Source organism: Zingiber officinale, chromosome 4A (assembly GCF_018446385.1).
Source record: "Zingiber officinale cultivar Zhangliang chromosome 4A, Zo_v1.1, whole genome shotgun sequence".
Classification (NCBI taxonomy): Eukaryota; Viridiplantae; Streptophyta; class Magnoliopsida; order Zingiberales; family Zingiberaceae; genus Zingiber; species Zingiber officinale.
Genome location: NC_055992.1, coordinates 2,235,570 through 2,251,533, shown reverse-complemented (window position 1 = coordinate 2,251,533; position 15,964 = coordinate 2,235,570). Strand labels below are relative to the sequence as shown.

Here is a 15,964-nt window from a genome sequence, read left to right as displayed (position 1 = left end):
TAGAAAAAATAAGATGGTAGGAACTTGAAAAAATAGACAGGGAGAGAATTTAGAGAGTGAAATTGAAAGAGTAGTGAGTGGGAATGAAAATATGTGCACATATGGATGGATATTTATAGTCAAAATTTTAAACTAACCGTTAACTAGCCGTTAAAAAGTAATCATTTTATTAAAAATTTTAAATTAAATAGTCGTTTTTTTTAATTAGCCGTTGCTTTTGTTTTTTAAATGAGCCGTTGTCTTCTGTTTTTTTTTTAATTTTAGAGTTTATATTTTTATTAAAAATAAAAAATAAAATATAGCATGGGGTGGGCCACCCCAATGTTGCTTGAACGCGTTCAAGCGGTTTGAACGAACGCGGCGTTCCACAACGCCGCGTTAAAGCAACAGTGGCGTTATAACGCCGCTTTAACGCGGCGTTGTGGATTCCCTAATACTTGATAGACACATAAAGTCATGACCCACCATTTCATTTTTTGTGGGCCCCATCACTTTATATGTCTATTCTTAAGGTTTTCATTGAGTTTTTTTTCCTTGTGTATATCATTTTTCAACAAATATATCACCAAAGACACACAAGCTAATCACCTACTTTTTGACACCTACACCTTTCAATTTCACCAAACATTTAAGTCAACAATAAATAATCATCCACTGTTGTACTAATTAGCTTTCCAAACAGCAGAGTAATCTAAACCAAATCAATTAGCCTAGTTCATATGAAGGAATAATGGAGAGTTTCTTTTTCAATGAGTTGCTTCATTATTCAGTTTTTAATAAAGTATATTGATATCCATTTTGATTTAATTAATTTATTTTTTTCATAGAAAAACAATGCCGGAATGACGTCACGATCTCACGCTCTCTCTCTCTCAGAGTCGGACTTGAACCAGCCAACTAATCTAGTGTTATACTCACCGACGGTAGCCGCATCCACTACAGCGCAAACATCGCCCTCCTTCCGCGCTTCGAGTGCTTCGCTGCCGCGCTACATTTCCCCATGCTCGAGCCCTCTCCGCTTCCGCGGCGGTGGGAGAAGGCGGCTCGATGAACCGGGAGGTGGCGATGGAGCGCCTGCGCGCGGGGAGCCCCGTGTACGGACGGCCGCCGAGCGGGGTGCCGAACAACGCCGCCGCCTCGTCTCCGGGGATGCCCCCCGCGCACCGCCGCTCGCCCTCGGCATCGGGCTTCTCCGCCGTGAGGCGGACGCAGAACGTCGCGGCGAGGGCAGCCGCCGCGCGCCTCGCGCAGGTCATGGCCTCGCAGAGCGCAGCCGCCGAGGAGGAAGAGGACGAGGAGCTGGAGGATGAGATCCCGTCCGCTGGGGGAATGGGGTTCCGGTACGGCGCCTCCCGACCGGCGGAAGGTAGCAATGAGAGCGCGCCCGCCGGCGGGACTTCCTTATTGGCGAGGGCGAATAGATCTCCTTCGCCCGCGGTAATTTCCAGAATGCCAAGTGAGCTTTTTGTTGATTTGACGTATTTGGTTGCTATGAAAGGAGGCGAAGATTTCTCTTATTCGTAAATGTGCAATAGACCAACTTCCTGGAGAAACAACCAGATTCTTTTTCAGTTTGAATTTAGGATATTGGAGCTAATTATATTAAATTGACCTTGTTTGGGCAAATCACAATGGATAGTGAAATCTGCTAATTGTATTAGACCTCGATTAGGACTGTTAACTAGGGTACGCCGAGATGAGAGGAGCTAGTTCGAGGTAACTATGGAGTCAACTTGTCTTGGTTGAGCTGCTAGAATCTCTGAAAATGAAATCGTCCTAGTTGGTTAAGGTGAATAGGGGTTGGGTTGAATTTTGGTCTTGGGGTTTGTTTTGTAGGTCGAATCTACACTTCAATACTGAGGTGGAATGGAGTAAAATAATGGAAAGACCCATTATTCTGAAATAGAAATAACAAGGAAGACAAGCAGGAACCAAAGTGGTCACGGCGACAACTTGTCATTTGGGAATATCATCTGGAGACCTTATTGTCACCATAGCAAGTCTCTGAAAATTCCCTTCAATGTTGTCCTCGGCACCCTTTTGTAGGTCTTTGCTGAGTGCCTAACATATGCTAGAACTCCACAGGACTCAGCCTCCAGGTGGACCTTGGCCATTGGTCAGCCTGATTGGACACGAGGCTCCTTCTACCGATCGGACGGATCAGCTTAAATCTCAAGGCATCATGGCATCTTTAAAATATGTGCAGTATCCTCGTGATTTGCAAATCATCTTTGAGATTTAATCTGATCCGTCCGATCGACAGTGGGACACGGGGACAGAGAGAAATGGGGACAGAGGATCTGAGCTGCTTCTGAATTGCTACTCAAGCCCTCGGATTAAACCCCATTCACATTGTTAAACATCTGCCTAGGACAGTGTCAACATCCCAGCTGTGCATTGAGTTATGCGGGTAATTTTAACTGCAACTGATTGACATCTTGATTGTGAAGATTATCTTGAATGTCTTTTAGGACGTGTTTGGTTTAAGTTATCATGTGTAACCTTAGTTATGTGATTATCAAGTAATCATATAACCAAAGTTATGGGGAATATAACCAAATATTGTTGGTTCAACCTAGGTAATGCAACAAAAACTTGTTTGTTTGAAGGTTTTAATGAATAACCTAGTTTAATATTTTATCATATTGCCCTCAGTTATAAAACCAATCATATATTATTATTATTTACCCTCTACATTTTTTTATTTTTTCCCACTTTTTTCTTTATTTTTATGTGTTTTTTTTTATTTTTTTTTCGTTTTTTTTTATTTTTTAAAGTTTTTTTAACATTTTTTTATTTTAAATTTTTTTATGTTTTTACGCTTTTTTAAATTTTTCCTTTTTTTTTTTTTTCTATTCTTATGTTTTTTATTTATTATTTTTTCCCCAATTTTTTATTTTTTTTATGTTTTTTTCTATTTTTATTATTTTTAAATGTTTTTTACATTTTTTTTTATTAATTTTTAGATTTTTTCTATTTTTTTATTTTTTTACGTCTTTTTTTTTTAAGTTTTTATTTTATTTTTATATTTTATATATTTTTTTTTTACATTTTTCTTTTTTATCATATTTTTCTAATATCTGACGGTATTTTGGGTAAACATTTTTTTGTTAACCCTGGAATCAAGAAAAACCTAGGTTTTCCGATTCCGGGGCATACTCCTTTTGCTGACGTGTCGGACATGGAACATTACTCGGGAATCATCGATTACCTAAACCAAACAGAGTTTTCGTTAATAGCCTTGGATTGATAACCAAGGTTATCAAGGATAACTCCCAACTAAACGCACCTTAAAGTTAATAAACAAAGTTGCTATCTGACAAAAATGATTTTTACAATTTTATGCGCTGTGATTCCTACTAATCTGCTATCACACTAGCGTTTAGAGTTAACAATTGATTGATTCAAACTGCAAGGTTTGGCGAATTAAACAAATAATAACTTTGTTATAGAAAGTGTGATTCATTTGCAACCACATAATCATATGCCATTTGATTTAATATGAATATTCTTGTGTAGATACATATAGCTTTTTAATTTAGATGATTTCCAAAAAAAAAAAAAGAAGAAAGAAAGTGTGATAAGTATACAGGAAGAATTATTTGATGAGTTTTTACATATATTTAAACATTTGGTTGATATTTACATTCTGTTAACCATGTTGTATGTGTAAATTTCTTTTATGTATTTTATTTTGATTAAACACATAAATAAGTAACATCTAATTAGAACTTGTGCAATCATTGTTAAGATTTTTTTTTTTTTCAAATAATATCACATGTTTCTGTATATATGTTTGTATAATGCATATATTATGTGGTGACTTGGCCTCATACTGCTGGCATGCATGTTTTAATCTTATGTTTTTCCAAGTCTCTTTTACTATTTTTGGGATTTGCTCACAATAAATTTATTTTTGGCAGTCACTTTATTATTGCCTATTCAAATTTGGAGCATTTTTTCTTTGTCACTTCTTTCCCATCCTAACAATAATAGCTTTTTTTATTTATTTTGGCATACAGAATCTTGATTCTTTATCTCTCTTGCCAGTTAAACATTGTCTTGTAGCTTTTGAAAAGTTAATAGGCAGTCTTTTCTTCTCTTATTCGTGATTATGTATCAATTTACTCTATAATGGAAAGTTCTTTAGGAATTCCAGTTAATTCTTCCTCTTTTTTTTTGATTAGTTAGGTCAGAACTTTGCAGATCATACTCCTTCAGTCCGTGCATCTACAGCTGGAAGACCATCAATTTCTGTTCATCCAGTGCCCTTGGTGCCTCCTAGTAAAACAACCTTTGCGACCCAAACACCTATTCCACCAACTGAACCTCCTGTAGACACGTGCAGCGAGAAAAGGTGGTGACATTTCTTGACATATTACATATGTTTTCATGTCATGACATTCGAAACTCTATTTCTATTCATCCACCAGAAATTTAACTTCTTGTTCTGAGGGTAACTAAATAATTCATGAACATGATGCTCCTTCATTGCATAATTTTGAACAATCTGCCACCTTTTATATAATTTGATGATTGTGTATTTGGTTGGGTACATCACAGTAGTATTCTTTAACATGGTCTAGACATTGCGATCAGTTATTTCTCACCATCAGTTCTGCGTGCCTTGGACTTGATGAATAACTCATTAGAAAGGATCAAAGGGGGGCAGAAGAGAGAAGATGGGAGGACAGGGAGGAGGAATGAATTCTCCAATTTGAGGAAGTCAAAAATTATAATTAATGATGGAGAGGAATGTACCAAATTGTGGATAAATTTTCTTATGTTTTTTTAAATAAGCTTCCAGACAAAAAGAGAAAATCCTTGTGTGCAAGTGACTGACCAGAAGGGTTACCTTTTACTTTGGGTGCAAAGTGAGTGTCTTCATGCTTTGATATTTTGGTGAATTTCTGCATTCCTTTTTGAAAGCTTCAATATGGTTAAGGACACAACTTTAAGTGTTGATCGAAATTGGTTGACATAATGGACACATGTTTATTTTTATCGTTGATCAATACTGATATGTAATGGCATGGGTAAATTTCACTTTGTTTCTGGTGCCGATATAAATCAATTGGTATTGGCCTTCCATGATGTGTCATGCCCCTCTATTTCTTTTGTTGTTCATAAGGAGAGATGAAACAGTATGAAATTAGGGTAGAAGAGAGGAAGCACCAATTGAAGCGCTAACAATAGTAAAGAGGAATGACATTTAAGTTAGAAAAATTTGAGATATATCCATATTTTGTACCTCTTTGTACATTCTAATTATGTCAGTGTAACTCTTAGTGATTAACCATCGTATATTACTAAAAATGTGGAGAAATAAGTACCAAGGCTAGATGTCTTAGAAGCATTATTTAATTAAGTCTTACAAAATTATGAGAACAACATCACTAGAATGCTCTATTATAACTAATGGTCTTATAGATATAGTTATTTTGGTATAAGGTATAAATCATTAGTTGAGATGCTTGTTATAAAATTTCATGACCTGGTGCTTAAAATTTTTTAATATAATTGGATTGTTATTGGTATAGGCTTATATTTTTAAGTAAACAATCTAAGTGGAAGTGATTTGTAAGATTAAAATTCACTTGAGTTACTCTCGGCACGCCTTAAAATGTGTTGGTTGTCGAGTGTTGGCTTGGCATAGTACCAAACCCGAACTATTTCCTATTAGAGAACTTTAGCATAACATGATACTTATAAACCTCAATTAAGAATATGAGTGTTCAAATCGGTTCCTTTCCTATAGGTCTATTTTTGAGATGAGTAGTTAGCTAGTTTAACCATTATATCACATAAGGATATCATACAGTTAACGAATGTGTCAATTAGATGGCCCTGGATAAATTAAGTTCACATGAGGCTATTCCATTCAATTTATTGGTGCACTAGTGGGAATGCTAAGACTATACATATATAAATTGATCAGTTTCGTGATAGTTTAAACCCTGGATTATATTTTTCAGTAAGTATTGCCTGATATGAGTGATACTGATATGTATCAGACAATGGATCAAGACAAAAAACCAAGTTTTACGTATATAGCCTCACCGCTTTAAATTAGTCTTGTTTCACTTCTGTTGAGATATACTGGCATCCGTCTGTCCATAGTGGGCAAGACGGTGAGACACCAATATCTAGTGGTTGTTTGACTTAATGACTATTACCAATAAGCTAAGCATGATACTACAGAAAGAGAAGCAATATTATTATGGAATTCAATTATTATCAATAAACAAAACAAAATCGTGTAATATTAAAGAAAGAGAAGCACTATCATATTCTATCAGATTTTCAATTTTTGATATTTAATTATTGACTCTGCTTCTTATAGACATTCCCACTAACTATTTCTGAGGGATACAGAATACTACATGTCAGGAAGTCACAATTGACACTACACAATTATGTAGAATCCTATGTAACCATAAAGAAACTAGAATTTCTGCATGCTTCTAGCAATTTAGCAAACTGATTAATAATTTGCCTATCTAAGTTTTGCACCAAATTAAAATTAAATTGAATTTTGAATTTGAGTCTGATCTGATTGAATCTCCTTAGTCAATATCTAGCCCCCGTAAGCCGACATCAAAAGGAACTAAAAATGATGTTACTGGAGTTCCTTATTAGCACCATTTGAGGTTGTAAAACCAACAAATGACAAAGTAAAGTAAAAAAGACACTGTATTCCTGATGTTACTAGGTAGGCCATTAGGTTGTCTGAAGGGCCTATGGTAGAAATTACTTAGAAATTATTTAATGAATAATCATGTAGATATTGCTTCTAAAAAGAATAGGTGGATACACCCAAGAAGTAAATAGACTAGGTTGATATGATATAACCTGTATCAACTCCTATCATGTTTCTGTGTAAGCTGACATCTATACTTTATTATTCCAAATTCAGATTGGAACAGTGTTGCCATCAAAATTTTAATCCTTGGCTTGTGCTATGGCAACAATACCTTACTATTCCAGCCCGAGATTGGAAACAGTATCAAGGTCGAAATATTGGTCTTTTGCTTGAGCTATTGACTATGTTGACATAGCCTGACCCATGCCAAACCATATCATGTGTCTATATGGGTTGACACCTATTCTCACTATTTCAACTCATGTATAAGCTGTTTGAAATATATTGCAGATTTCCATCAGATATGAAACATTTGAACCCGAGGGGAACAGGAATTCATCGACAAGCTTCTTCACTTCAGGATGAGGTATCATAGTATTGTCATACTGTTTTTCTTTGATATAATCAACTCTCAAAAGTGTACTTAACTCTTCAAGAGAAAGGAGACTGATTTTGCTTATTGTACAGTTAGATATGCTCCAAGAAGAAAATGAGAATATTATTGAGAAGGTATGCTTCTTTAATATCACCATAAAAGAAAAAGATTTAATGTTCTTTTGGTTCCATTAAACTGCTAATTTTTTTTTCATCCAGTTGCGACTTGTTGAAGAGAGACGTGAGGAAGCTGAGGCCCGGGCAAAAGAGCTTGAGAAGCAGGTCAGCATTCATGGAGTTTAGCTGTAGTTTTCTAGTTTGTTATGTCTGTCAACCTATACAAATTTGCAACTCCTTGATCCTAGGATGCTAGCAACCTAATTTCAATTGTTTTTTTGCTTAAGACCATGATCGATCCAACCACCAGGATGCATGTCCTAAATGCATAAAGCATAATGCTAATTCGTAAGCCAAACAATTAGGCTTCTTTTGCTACCTCAATGACAGAATTCAATATCTGAACATTTTCAATCTTTAAGATCTTTGTTGAACATTTGGTTAATCTTCAATTATATTCATACATAAAAATGGAAATTTCCTTTTGCATTTTGTCTTTGCAGGTTGCTGCCCTTGGAGAAGGTGTATCTTTGGAAGCACGATTGTTGAACAGGTAGTAACAGCCTTTTCTCACATCATAACCAAGTTCTCTATGTCGAAACTATAATCTTCAGCTGATTATTGGCAGAAAGGAAGCAGCACTCCAGCAAAGAGAGGTGACTTTATAGCATTAGCTTCATTGCCATTACATCAAAATTCTGTCATATTGCTTTGCTATTATAGATTTCAAGGAAATATTAGTGTTTAATTGCCTTAGTAAGTCCCTTCTACCTACATATATATATTATTCATCAATTTAATCTTACATCTAGGCCCTTGTAATATATGTTATTTACAAATAGATCCATATAACCATATCAAAGTCTCTAACACTTCCCCTCAGGTTGACTTAAAAATAACATGAAGATTAAGCTTATCATAAATATACTTGATCCTAGGACCTCTTAGGAGTTGGTGCAACGATGTTCCTAAGTCATCAGGTTTGTACATCTTGTTTTGATGTGGTTAACAAAAATTTAAAGTTAAGTTTTTCTATGGTACTAATATATGCATCAAATTTACAAAGAACTGACAGAGTGCACATGAAGCTTGCAGAGCTCGTGACTTGATGTAGTCAAGTCGGTTGGCTTTATGCTTAATGGTTCAAAGGTCCAAAACAAGGTGGAATCAGAGGTGATTAGAGAAGAATTGTATGGACATTTGAATGATAAAAATTTCCTTGTGAGGTGGACTCTAGGATGAGGAGCACGAAAAAGTTGAAGACCTAGAGAGTAAAAATCTTTAGGCAACATCATTGAGGATAATATGCAGGATAAAGACTTGGATGCTGGTGAGTTGTCAGAGATTACTAGTGATTGTAATTCTGGGGTTCACCATTTTAGGCAACGTCATTGAGAGATGATGTGTATGGCTGGCTAGGTAGAGGCTGCTTAGAGACTTATAGAGAGTTCTGACCATGGAATAATAGATTTCTGGTTATAGTTGGCACTGGACTTTGATCTCAAGCTTTGCATAGGCTTACGAGAGTAAAAGCTGAGTGAAGTTGATATCTCCGAGTATATTCAGTCGACTTGATGTGAGCCTTAACAGGCAATTAAAAACTCTCTGTTAGAATAATATAATGCTTCTATTCTGACTCCAATTAACTGGACCAGTGATCAGTTGTCTGTTGGAAGGATCTCTAGTCGATTGGAAGCCTTTCTAGTTGACTGACTAAAAGACCATTGGCTATGCAAATGTCTGAAAAAGTTCGATCGGTCAACTGAAGCATGTTTTAGTTGACTGGTGAGTTCAAAAATTAACAATTGAAGCTGGTTCTATATACCATGATGGTTTTTTTCTGTACATGTACTGCATGAATTCCCTAGTAATTTGCATGATCTGGTCCTCAAGTTAAACGTCTAAGGGCTCGAAAATCGAAGGGAATGTCATTCTCTATGAGCTCTTGATAACTCTTCTCATCTTTTTGTATTTGCATGTATCTTTTGTTAGAGAATCTTCTGAGGCTTTCTTGACTCTATGGAAAGGAGTGAGTTTTGGGAGTCATTCATCTGATGAATCACTATACCTTGGAGTAGGAGTGGGATCCAGAACTTGTTATTTCTCCGCATATGTAGCTATTATTTTTAAGAAATAGCTTCAATTAAACTTTATCTACAAAGTAAATCACAGAAGGCACAAACAAGCAAATTTGGGAGTCATTCATCTGATGAATCACTATACCTTGGAGTAGGAGTGGGATCCAGAACTTGTTATTTCTCCGCATATGTAGCTATTATTTTTAAGAAATAGCTTCAATTAAACTTTATCTACAAAGTAAATCACAGAAGGCACAAACAAGCAGATTGCCTTCACATTTATCACAGTGCAAGCACTAAAATGAAAACACCAACTAAATCTGATTCAATCAGATCAATTAGTGGGTTAGATTTCATGGGGATGCAATCTAATTAAAATGATCTGGGTCTTCTGCTGTCCGGAGGAAAAATGTAGAAAAGGGGAAGAAACTGGAAAAAGAAATCTATCACTCAGGAGAAGAGGCTGAAGGATCGACCACCCAGAGATGCTGGATGAGGTGGCAGTGATAGTCTTATGATGCTTACCCAGTTCTCTGCCTGATCATTTGTGAGGAGGATGACAAAGTCGACAGTAATGGAGGAGAAGAACGCTGTAGGCTTCACAAGAATGCTGTAGTAGAATGCAAACTGCAGAGAGAAGGGATCAACAACACAGAGTGAAATTGATGATGTTGTTGTGATCAAATATAACAAAGAGTTTGACAACCTTTGGTGGCTCTGATACCATGTAGATTTTAGGGAAATATTAAAGCTTAATTGCCATGGTAGTCCCATATAGATTATCCAATGCATTCTTACATCTAGGCCCTTGTAATATATGTTATTTACAAATGGATCCATATAACCACATCAAGTTCCCTGACACTAATCAATGAGACCATTAGGCGAGAACTGTTTAGTTAGTCTGTTAGTGTAACTGATGTTGGCTAAGCTGATTAATAACTTGTTTATAATTGTAGACAACTTGTTATTATACGATTCTCACGTCAAAAAGTTCAGTATACTAAAGAGAACATTGATGAAAATTATTGAGCAAGGCATGGGTTTAACATTGGAACAAATATTGATAATCTTGATTAGACCATCAAATTTGATTTACTTCCATGTGGATAGAGGCATATGCCACTGTATGTTGCCTGTTATATTCTGCTGTTTCAAAATATCTATTTCATCCCAGGCTGTACTCGAAGCTATCAGGAAAAATAAAGATGGGAAAAATGAAGAAATAGCAGCAATGAGGAAAGAAGTAGAGGTGTTATTGTCAATTTCATTCATCGCTTGTTTTAGGTGTTCTTGAGTTGATGTGTAGCTGCTAGATGGTTTGCTAATCAATTCTTTTTTCCTTGGCTTACATGTCGTGAGTAGTCTGCTAAGGAAGAAGTTGTCATCGCAAAAGAACAGCTCAGGAAAGCTGAGTTAGAAGCAAAGTCTCTTCAGTTAATGACACAAAGGGTGATTTTATCCCAGGAGGAGATGGTGTGCTTTCCCTGATAGGAATATTGGCAATCTCTTTTATTTTTTCACTTATGAAAATCATTGCAAGCATGTGTGGTCATCATGGTTGCTTGTGTAATGATATCTTATGTCAATATACATGTTCGATGTCTGCAGGAACAAGTTGTCTTGAAGAGATGTTGGCTTGCTCGCTATTGGGGCTTAGCAGTTTATTATGGTAAATCAGTTTGTGTATTTGCAATTATAAATATATTTTATTTTGACTTTCAATTGTATAGCTTGTTTCCTCTATCCTGCAGAATAGCAGCCAGGCTAGATGGATCTTTTTAGATTCTCCACATTATTCTTCTGTTGATACAGTGTTTCATACTTATCATTCCATATTTTGTTTTCCTGATAATGTGATTCTTGTTTGGCATCTTAAATTTCCAATTTCCCCATAAAACATCATAATTGTTTGCACTTGTCATCTGTGATCAACTTATGTTTCGATAGACTATGATAATTTACAATTAAGGAGGGATTGTTACTCCAAAAATAAGATTGTAATAATATGTTTATCGAGCTTTGAAGAATCATCATCATTGTGTAACCACATTTGCCCCAATTATTTAAGAATGATCACGTGAATTCTATTCCTTTATTGAGCTCTATTGAAGGCTTATATCAACAGTAGTATTTTAATCAATTAAATCATTTTTTTAGTATATTGACTAATGTGTTTTTTAGTCTCTTGCATCTTATATGTTTGACTCTAATATACTCAATTCTTCAGCTATAGAATGGTTTACTTTTGGACATGTTCTGTAGGATATTTATGTTGGTAAAATAGTTGAATAAAGAAAAGTGAGAAATATTTTAAGTAGTGGCCATTAACTAAGTTAAATATTATCTTGATGGCATACACTTAACTATCTTGAAGACGTGAATCAATCCAGGTTGTAGTATTTAGTCACGAGCTACAAGTTGATGATCTGTGTTTGTTTTCTGCATAAGTAGGCCAATGGTGTTTTGCTAGATGACAATTGGCAAAGAGAAACACTCCAAGGATGCATCAATCATTAACATTTGTCAAACATGCATGGGATCATCACTGTCGGCAAGCATGTATTGCTAATTTTTTTCTGTAAGTCCAACCATGAAAGGATGTGGAGAACAAAGAGGTTTCATTCTTATATTGATCCCCAGTACCTTATTCATACCTTTTAAATCTGAAACTTTTAAAACTTACTTTTTCTTGTGTGCATTATGAATTCTATAAATAACTTCCTGCTTGATTCATTCCTATGATTTTATTGCTGATATAATGATCTTAGGATTCTACCCGGAGATTGCTGTTTCAAAATATGAGTATTGGTCTTCATTAGCGCCACTTCCTCTTGAGGTTGTTATTTCTGCTGGTCAAAAGTCCATGGAAGAATCATATAACCAAGGCAAGAAATATGCTAAAAGGATCCTACTGATGTAATTTTAACTTGTTTTACATGGCCCGAATTTGTTGGTTAGTGTTTCTCAGATTTTGGTTGTTTGATAGGTATCCATGAATCTGAACGAAGTAAGCTTGTACGTGATGCAAATGATATTACTGGGGAAGGCAACATAGAGAGCATGCTTTCAGTTGAAAAGGGCCTATTGGAACTAACATCTTTGAAGGTCTTGTATTATCTTTTGCTGCTAAAGTTGTTCTTTTAACACTTTCTTTTCTTCCAACTTCCAAGATGTTCTTTCTGAATTTGCATCAAATAGATTCTATATCTTTTTGCTTGTAGTCTTTTCATTTGAGCTGTTTATAGTTAACCATCTATTGATGTTTTGTCATTACTAACTTCAAGGTTGAGGATGCTGTTGTCCTTGCATTATCTCAACACCAACGACCAAATTTTGTTCGTCAATTTTTGTCAGGTTTGTACACTACTGGACATGGTAAAATGTACTCTTCATTTTGCTTCTAGTGAATAATCAATTCTACTGAGTTACTGCCACACTTTGTCTTCTATTTGATCAAGTTGGTTCAGTTTATCTTTACCCTTGCCTTATGGTGGATATTTGTACAGCTATTTTCCTACTGAGCATCCCTATGCCCATGGAGTATCTAAATATCTTTTCCGTGTGAAAAGGATTGTGTATCTCATGATCTAAATGCTAAATTCTGAAATTGCTATCTCAGCTCTTAGGTCTTTAGAAAAATAGAGGAAATGAGAACCTAAACCACTTCATATTTTTCTTTAAATATTTTGACAGATTTTAAAGCACCTGGAGAACCAAAGTATATGGAGTCATTTGGTAATGACAATTCTTATATGTACTTACTGCATTGTTTTGTTCGTTGCTAATTTGAAGTCTAATGACTTTCTGTACTGTTCTTGTATATGAGAATAATGTAATTTCAAATTCATGTATTATTGTGCTAATAACTTGATGACTTGATGCTATTGCAGAACTGAGCCAAGAGGAGATAGAAGATGTCACTTTCAAGCAGGTCTTTTTCAGTTCTTTACTTCTTTATGATAGATTGTTAGTTGGTTTTGATGATTGTGTTTCTCCTGGTCAGATAGATGGTTTCTCTTTCTCTTCCTATATGGAAGAAAGCTTCTCATCATGCATTGTTGTAGTTGGCAGACAAGGATTAAAGTTGAAAACATGGTTGGCAGAAGGTCGATTCTGATCTGGATCAGCCGTGTTAGATCAGCAATGCTGATCCAATTCTGAATGTGAAATCAGAAACCCTTACAAGATTAATAAAATCTAGATTAATCAGGCTACAAACTAAATTCATGAGATAATCAGTTGAGATGGGCAGAAATTAAAGCCAAATTGGAGTGAAATTGCTAGGTTTCACTGATTGTTCCAATTCCTACTTGGGAATCTTTTTCGATGGACATAGATGGGAGTGCAAATGGTCTAGAGTTGTATTGTGGGCAGTCATTGTGTTAGTGATAGAGAGAATGGATCTAAATCGTGATTCAAGCATTTGAGAGGAAGAGTAATCAAGGTGAAACTTCAACGTCATGCAAAGGCAGAGAGGTCATGGAGAGGCAAATAGGCAAAGGCGGGTCTATTGATGTTAACAAATTTCAGCATCATTTGGACTTCAGATCGGGAGGTAGATACATTGCAATGTCAGCGTGAGGTAAACGATGATGGCTCCCTCTTCTTTGTCTTCTTTAGGCTTCTAACATTCTCGAGGAGGAAGGAGGAAGACAAAACATGCCTTCGTCTTTTGCTCCAGTATGATATAGAGTGACAAATCATGAGCTCTTGTGAATCATGCTATAAGAGATCTATTCTGACAACAATTCTCGTAGTAGTTTGGATTCTTGCATTGAACACCGTTTTACTAGTTGAGCAATTTGAGTCGCCTAGAAGACTAAATCTTATGGACTTCAAAAAATTTGCAAACCAAATTCAATTACTAATTTGACTTGGTTAGCCTCTGAATTTAGCTTAACTTTTGTAGGCATGGTTGATATATTTCTGGAGAAGAGCCAAAGACCATGGTATAGAAGAAGATATTGCTGATGAGCGGCTACAATTTTGGCATGGTCGAATTAGACAATCTCCTATTTCTCATGATTTTATTGATGGTAAATAACACTTCTCTTTTTCTGCATATCATCATTCAATGACTTGCTGGCCTATCTTTCTCAACTCCTTCAGAGAATTTAAATTTTTTAACACAATCAGAGATGAAGAGGCTTCTAATATTTTTGTCAAATATTTTCTCTCCTCTTTATTTTTATTTTTGCTCTACTAGTTCAACATGTGCCTCGTTTAGACAAACTTAACCTATTATCTCCATCTGGTTATTTATACACCTGATTTCTCAAAGCCACCTATCTATTCATAATATTCTTATGTCTAGGATATCAATCGATTTATATTTGTTGCCTTTAAATTGCGTGATACTTTCCATAAAGCATGGTAGATTGCGACATCGTAGATGAAAATTTCAAAGTTGTAGTAGTTACACAAGACCATCGAATTATAACCACTCAATTTTCATCTATGAATTACATTCTTCCATTACACAAGACCCTAAACTTTTTTGCTTAGTTACCTATGTTGGTCTTAGTAGGATGGAAGTAGTTCTATTTATCAAACGGTTTCTTTATTACAATATTGCAGTTGAGAGAGGCTTGACAGAACTCAACAAGCTGGGCATCGAACAGCAATTATGGGAAGCATCGAGAAAAGAAATAGAGCAGGAGCCTTGAACCAAGCAGCATAAACAAATGCAAGCCGATGTGATAAATAGAATGCAATTTGCATATCGTTCAGTGCACACGGGCAATGTTTTATTTTGGCGCAAACATGGTTAGTCCTGTCATTCACGATTTCACGCGGATGCTATGCTTTATGATTTTATATTTTCCATTAACGATTGGATAGTAGATATTAAATGGATCATTTCAAATCAAATAACATTAGTTTAGTCATTTCTTTTCTCCATGAAATATAATTGCCATTTGCACGGCTTCTTAAGTCCTAGTGATAGAATCATGATAATTATGAAATTAGTCGAACGGGACAACCATCCTATGAATTCTTTGTTACAGTATATATAACTCATTATTGGCATGTAACAGGACGTTGTGAAAACCTAGCTGTGTTGTAAATTATCTGGTTATGAATGTAGCGAAATAACATTTTTTGTTATCTAGTGTTGCATAAAATACGGTAGGATTATTAAAATAGAAAGAGAGTATTAATAACTGTTTTCTGTGCTCTTAATTTTCTTTTTAAAATTTGAAAGGAAGTTTTATAAAATGATAATTATATCGTATATATAAAAAGGTGAATGTTAGGTTGAACCCACGAATAAAAGATAAAAAGTTATATAGATGAAAATATTAAAATGGAGGTGTGGAGGTGAATAAAAATAATTAAAATAAAATTTATTTAAATATATATAATGATATCTTAGGTGATAAAATTTAATGGTATAGGAGGAATTATATACTCAATCCTGCCTAGTGGATAATATTTAATGGTTAGGATGTCAAAAAGTTAAAATTTTGATGGAAACTCTATGAAAGGACATGTCAAAAAAAATTACTCTGACATCATATTTTAACAG

The 15,964-nt window shown here is 35.2% G+C and overlaps 1 protein-coding gene across 3 annotated transcripts; it reads left to right on the top strand.

Moving 5' to 3' along the window:
• Positions 1-909: 909 nt before the first annotated feature.
• On the top strand, positions 910-15,323 carry LOC121969234 (coiled-coil domain-containing protein SCD2-like). Of its 3 annotated transcripts, none has more exons than XM_042519207.1 (17): positions 913-1,456; positions 4,192-4,357; positions 7,154-7,229; positions 7,331-7,372; positions 7,457-7,519; positions 7,858-7,907; positions 7,983-8,010; positions 10,610-10,684; positions 10,798-10,908; positions 11,044-11,104; positions 12,204-12,320; positions 12,422-12,540; positions 12,720-12,789; positions 13,129-13,170; positions 13,326-13,366; positions 14,345-14,471; positions 15,013-15,323. In XM_042519207.1, the coding sequence occupies exons 1-17, from the start codon at positions 1,048-1,050 to the stop codon at positions 15,099-15,101; spliced, it is 1,686 nt and encodes a 561-aa protein (XP_042375141.1). In that variant the 5' UTR covers positions 913-1,047; the 3' UTR covers positions 15,102-15,323. The 3 variants fall into 3 exon arrangements, with proteins under 3 accessions (XP_042375143.1, XP_042375141.1, XP_042375142.1); XM_042519208.1 differs by having other exon boundaries at positions 915-1,437; positions 4,188-4,357; XM_042519209.1 differs by lacking the exon at positions 13,129-13,170 and having other exon boundaries at positions 910-1,456.
• Positions 15,324-15,964: the final 641 nt, after the last annotated feature.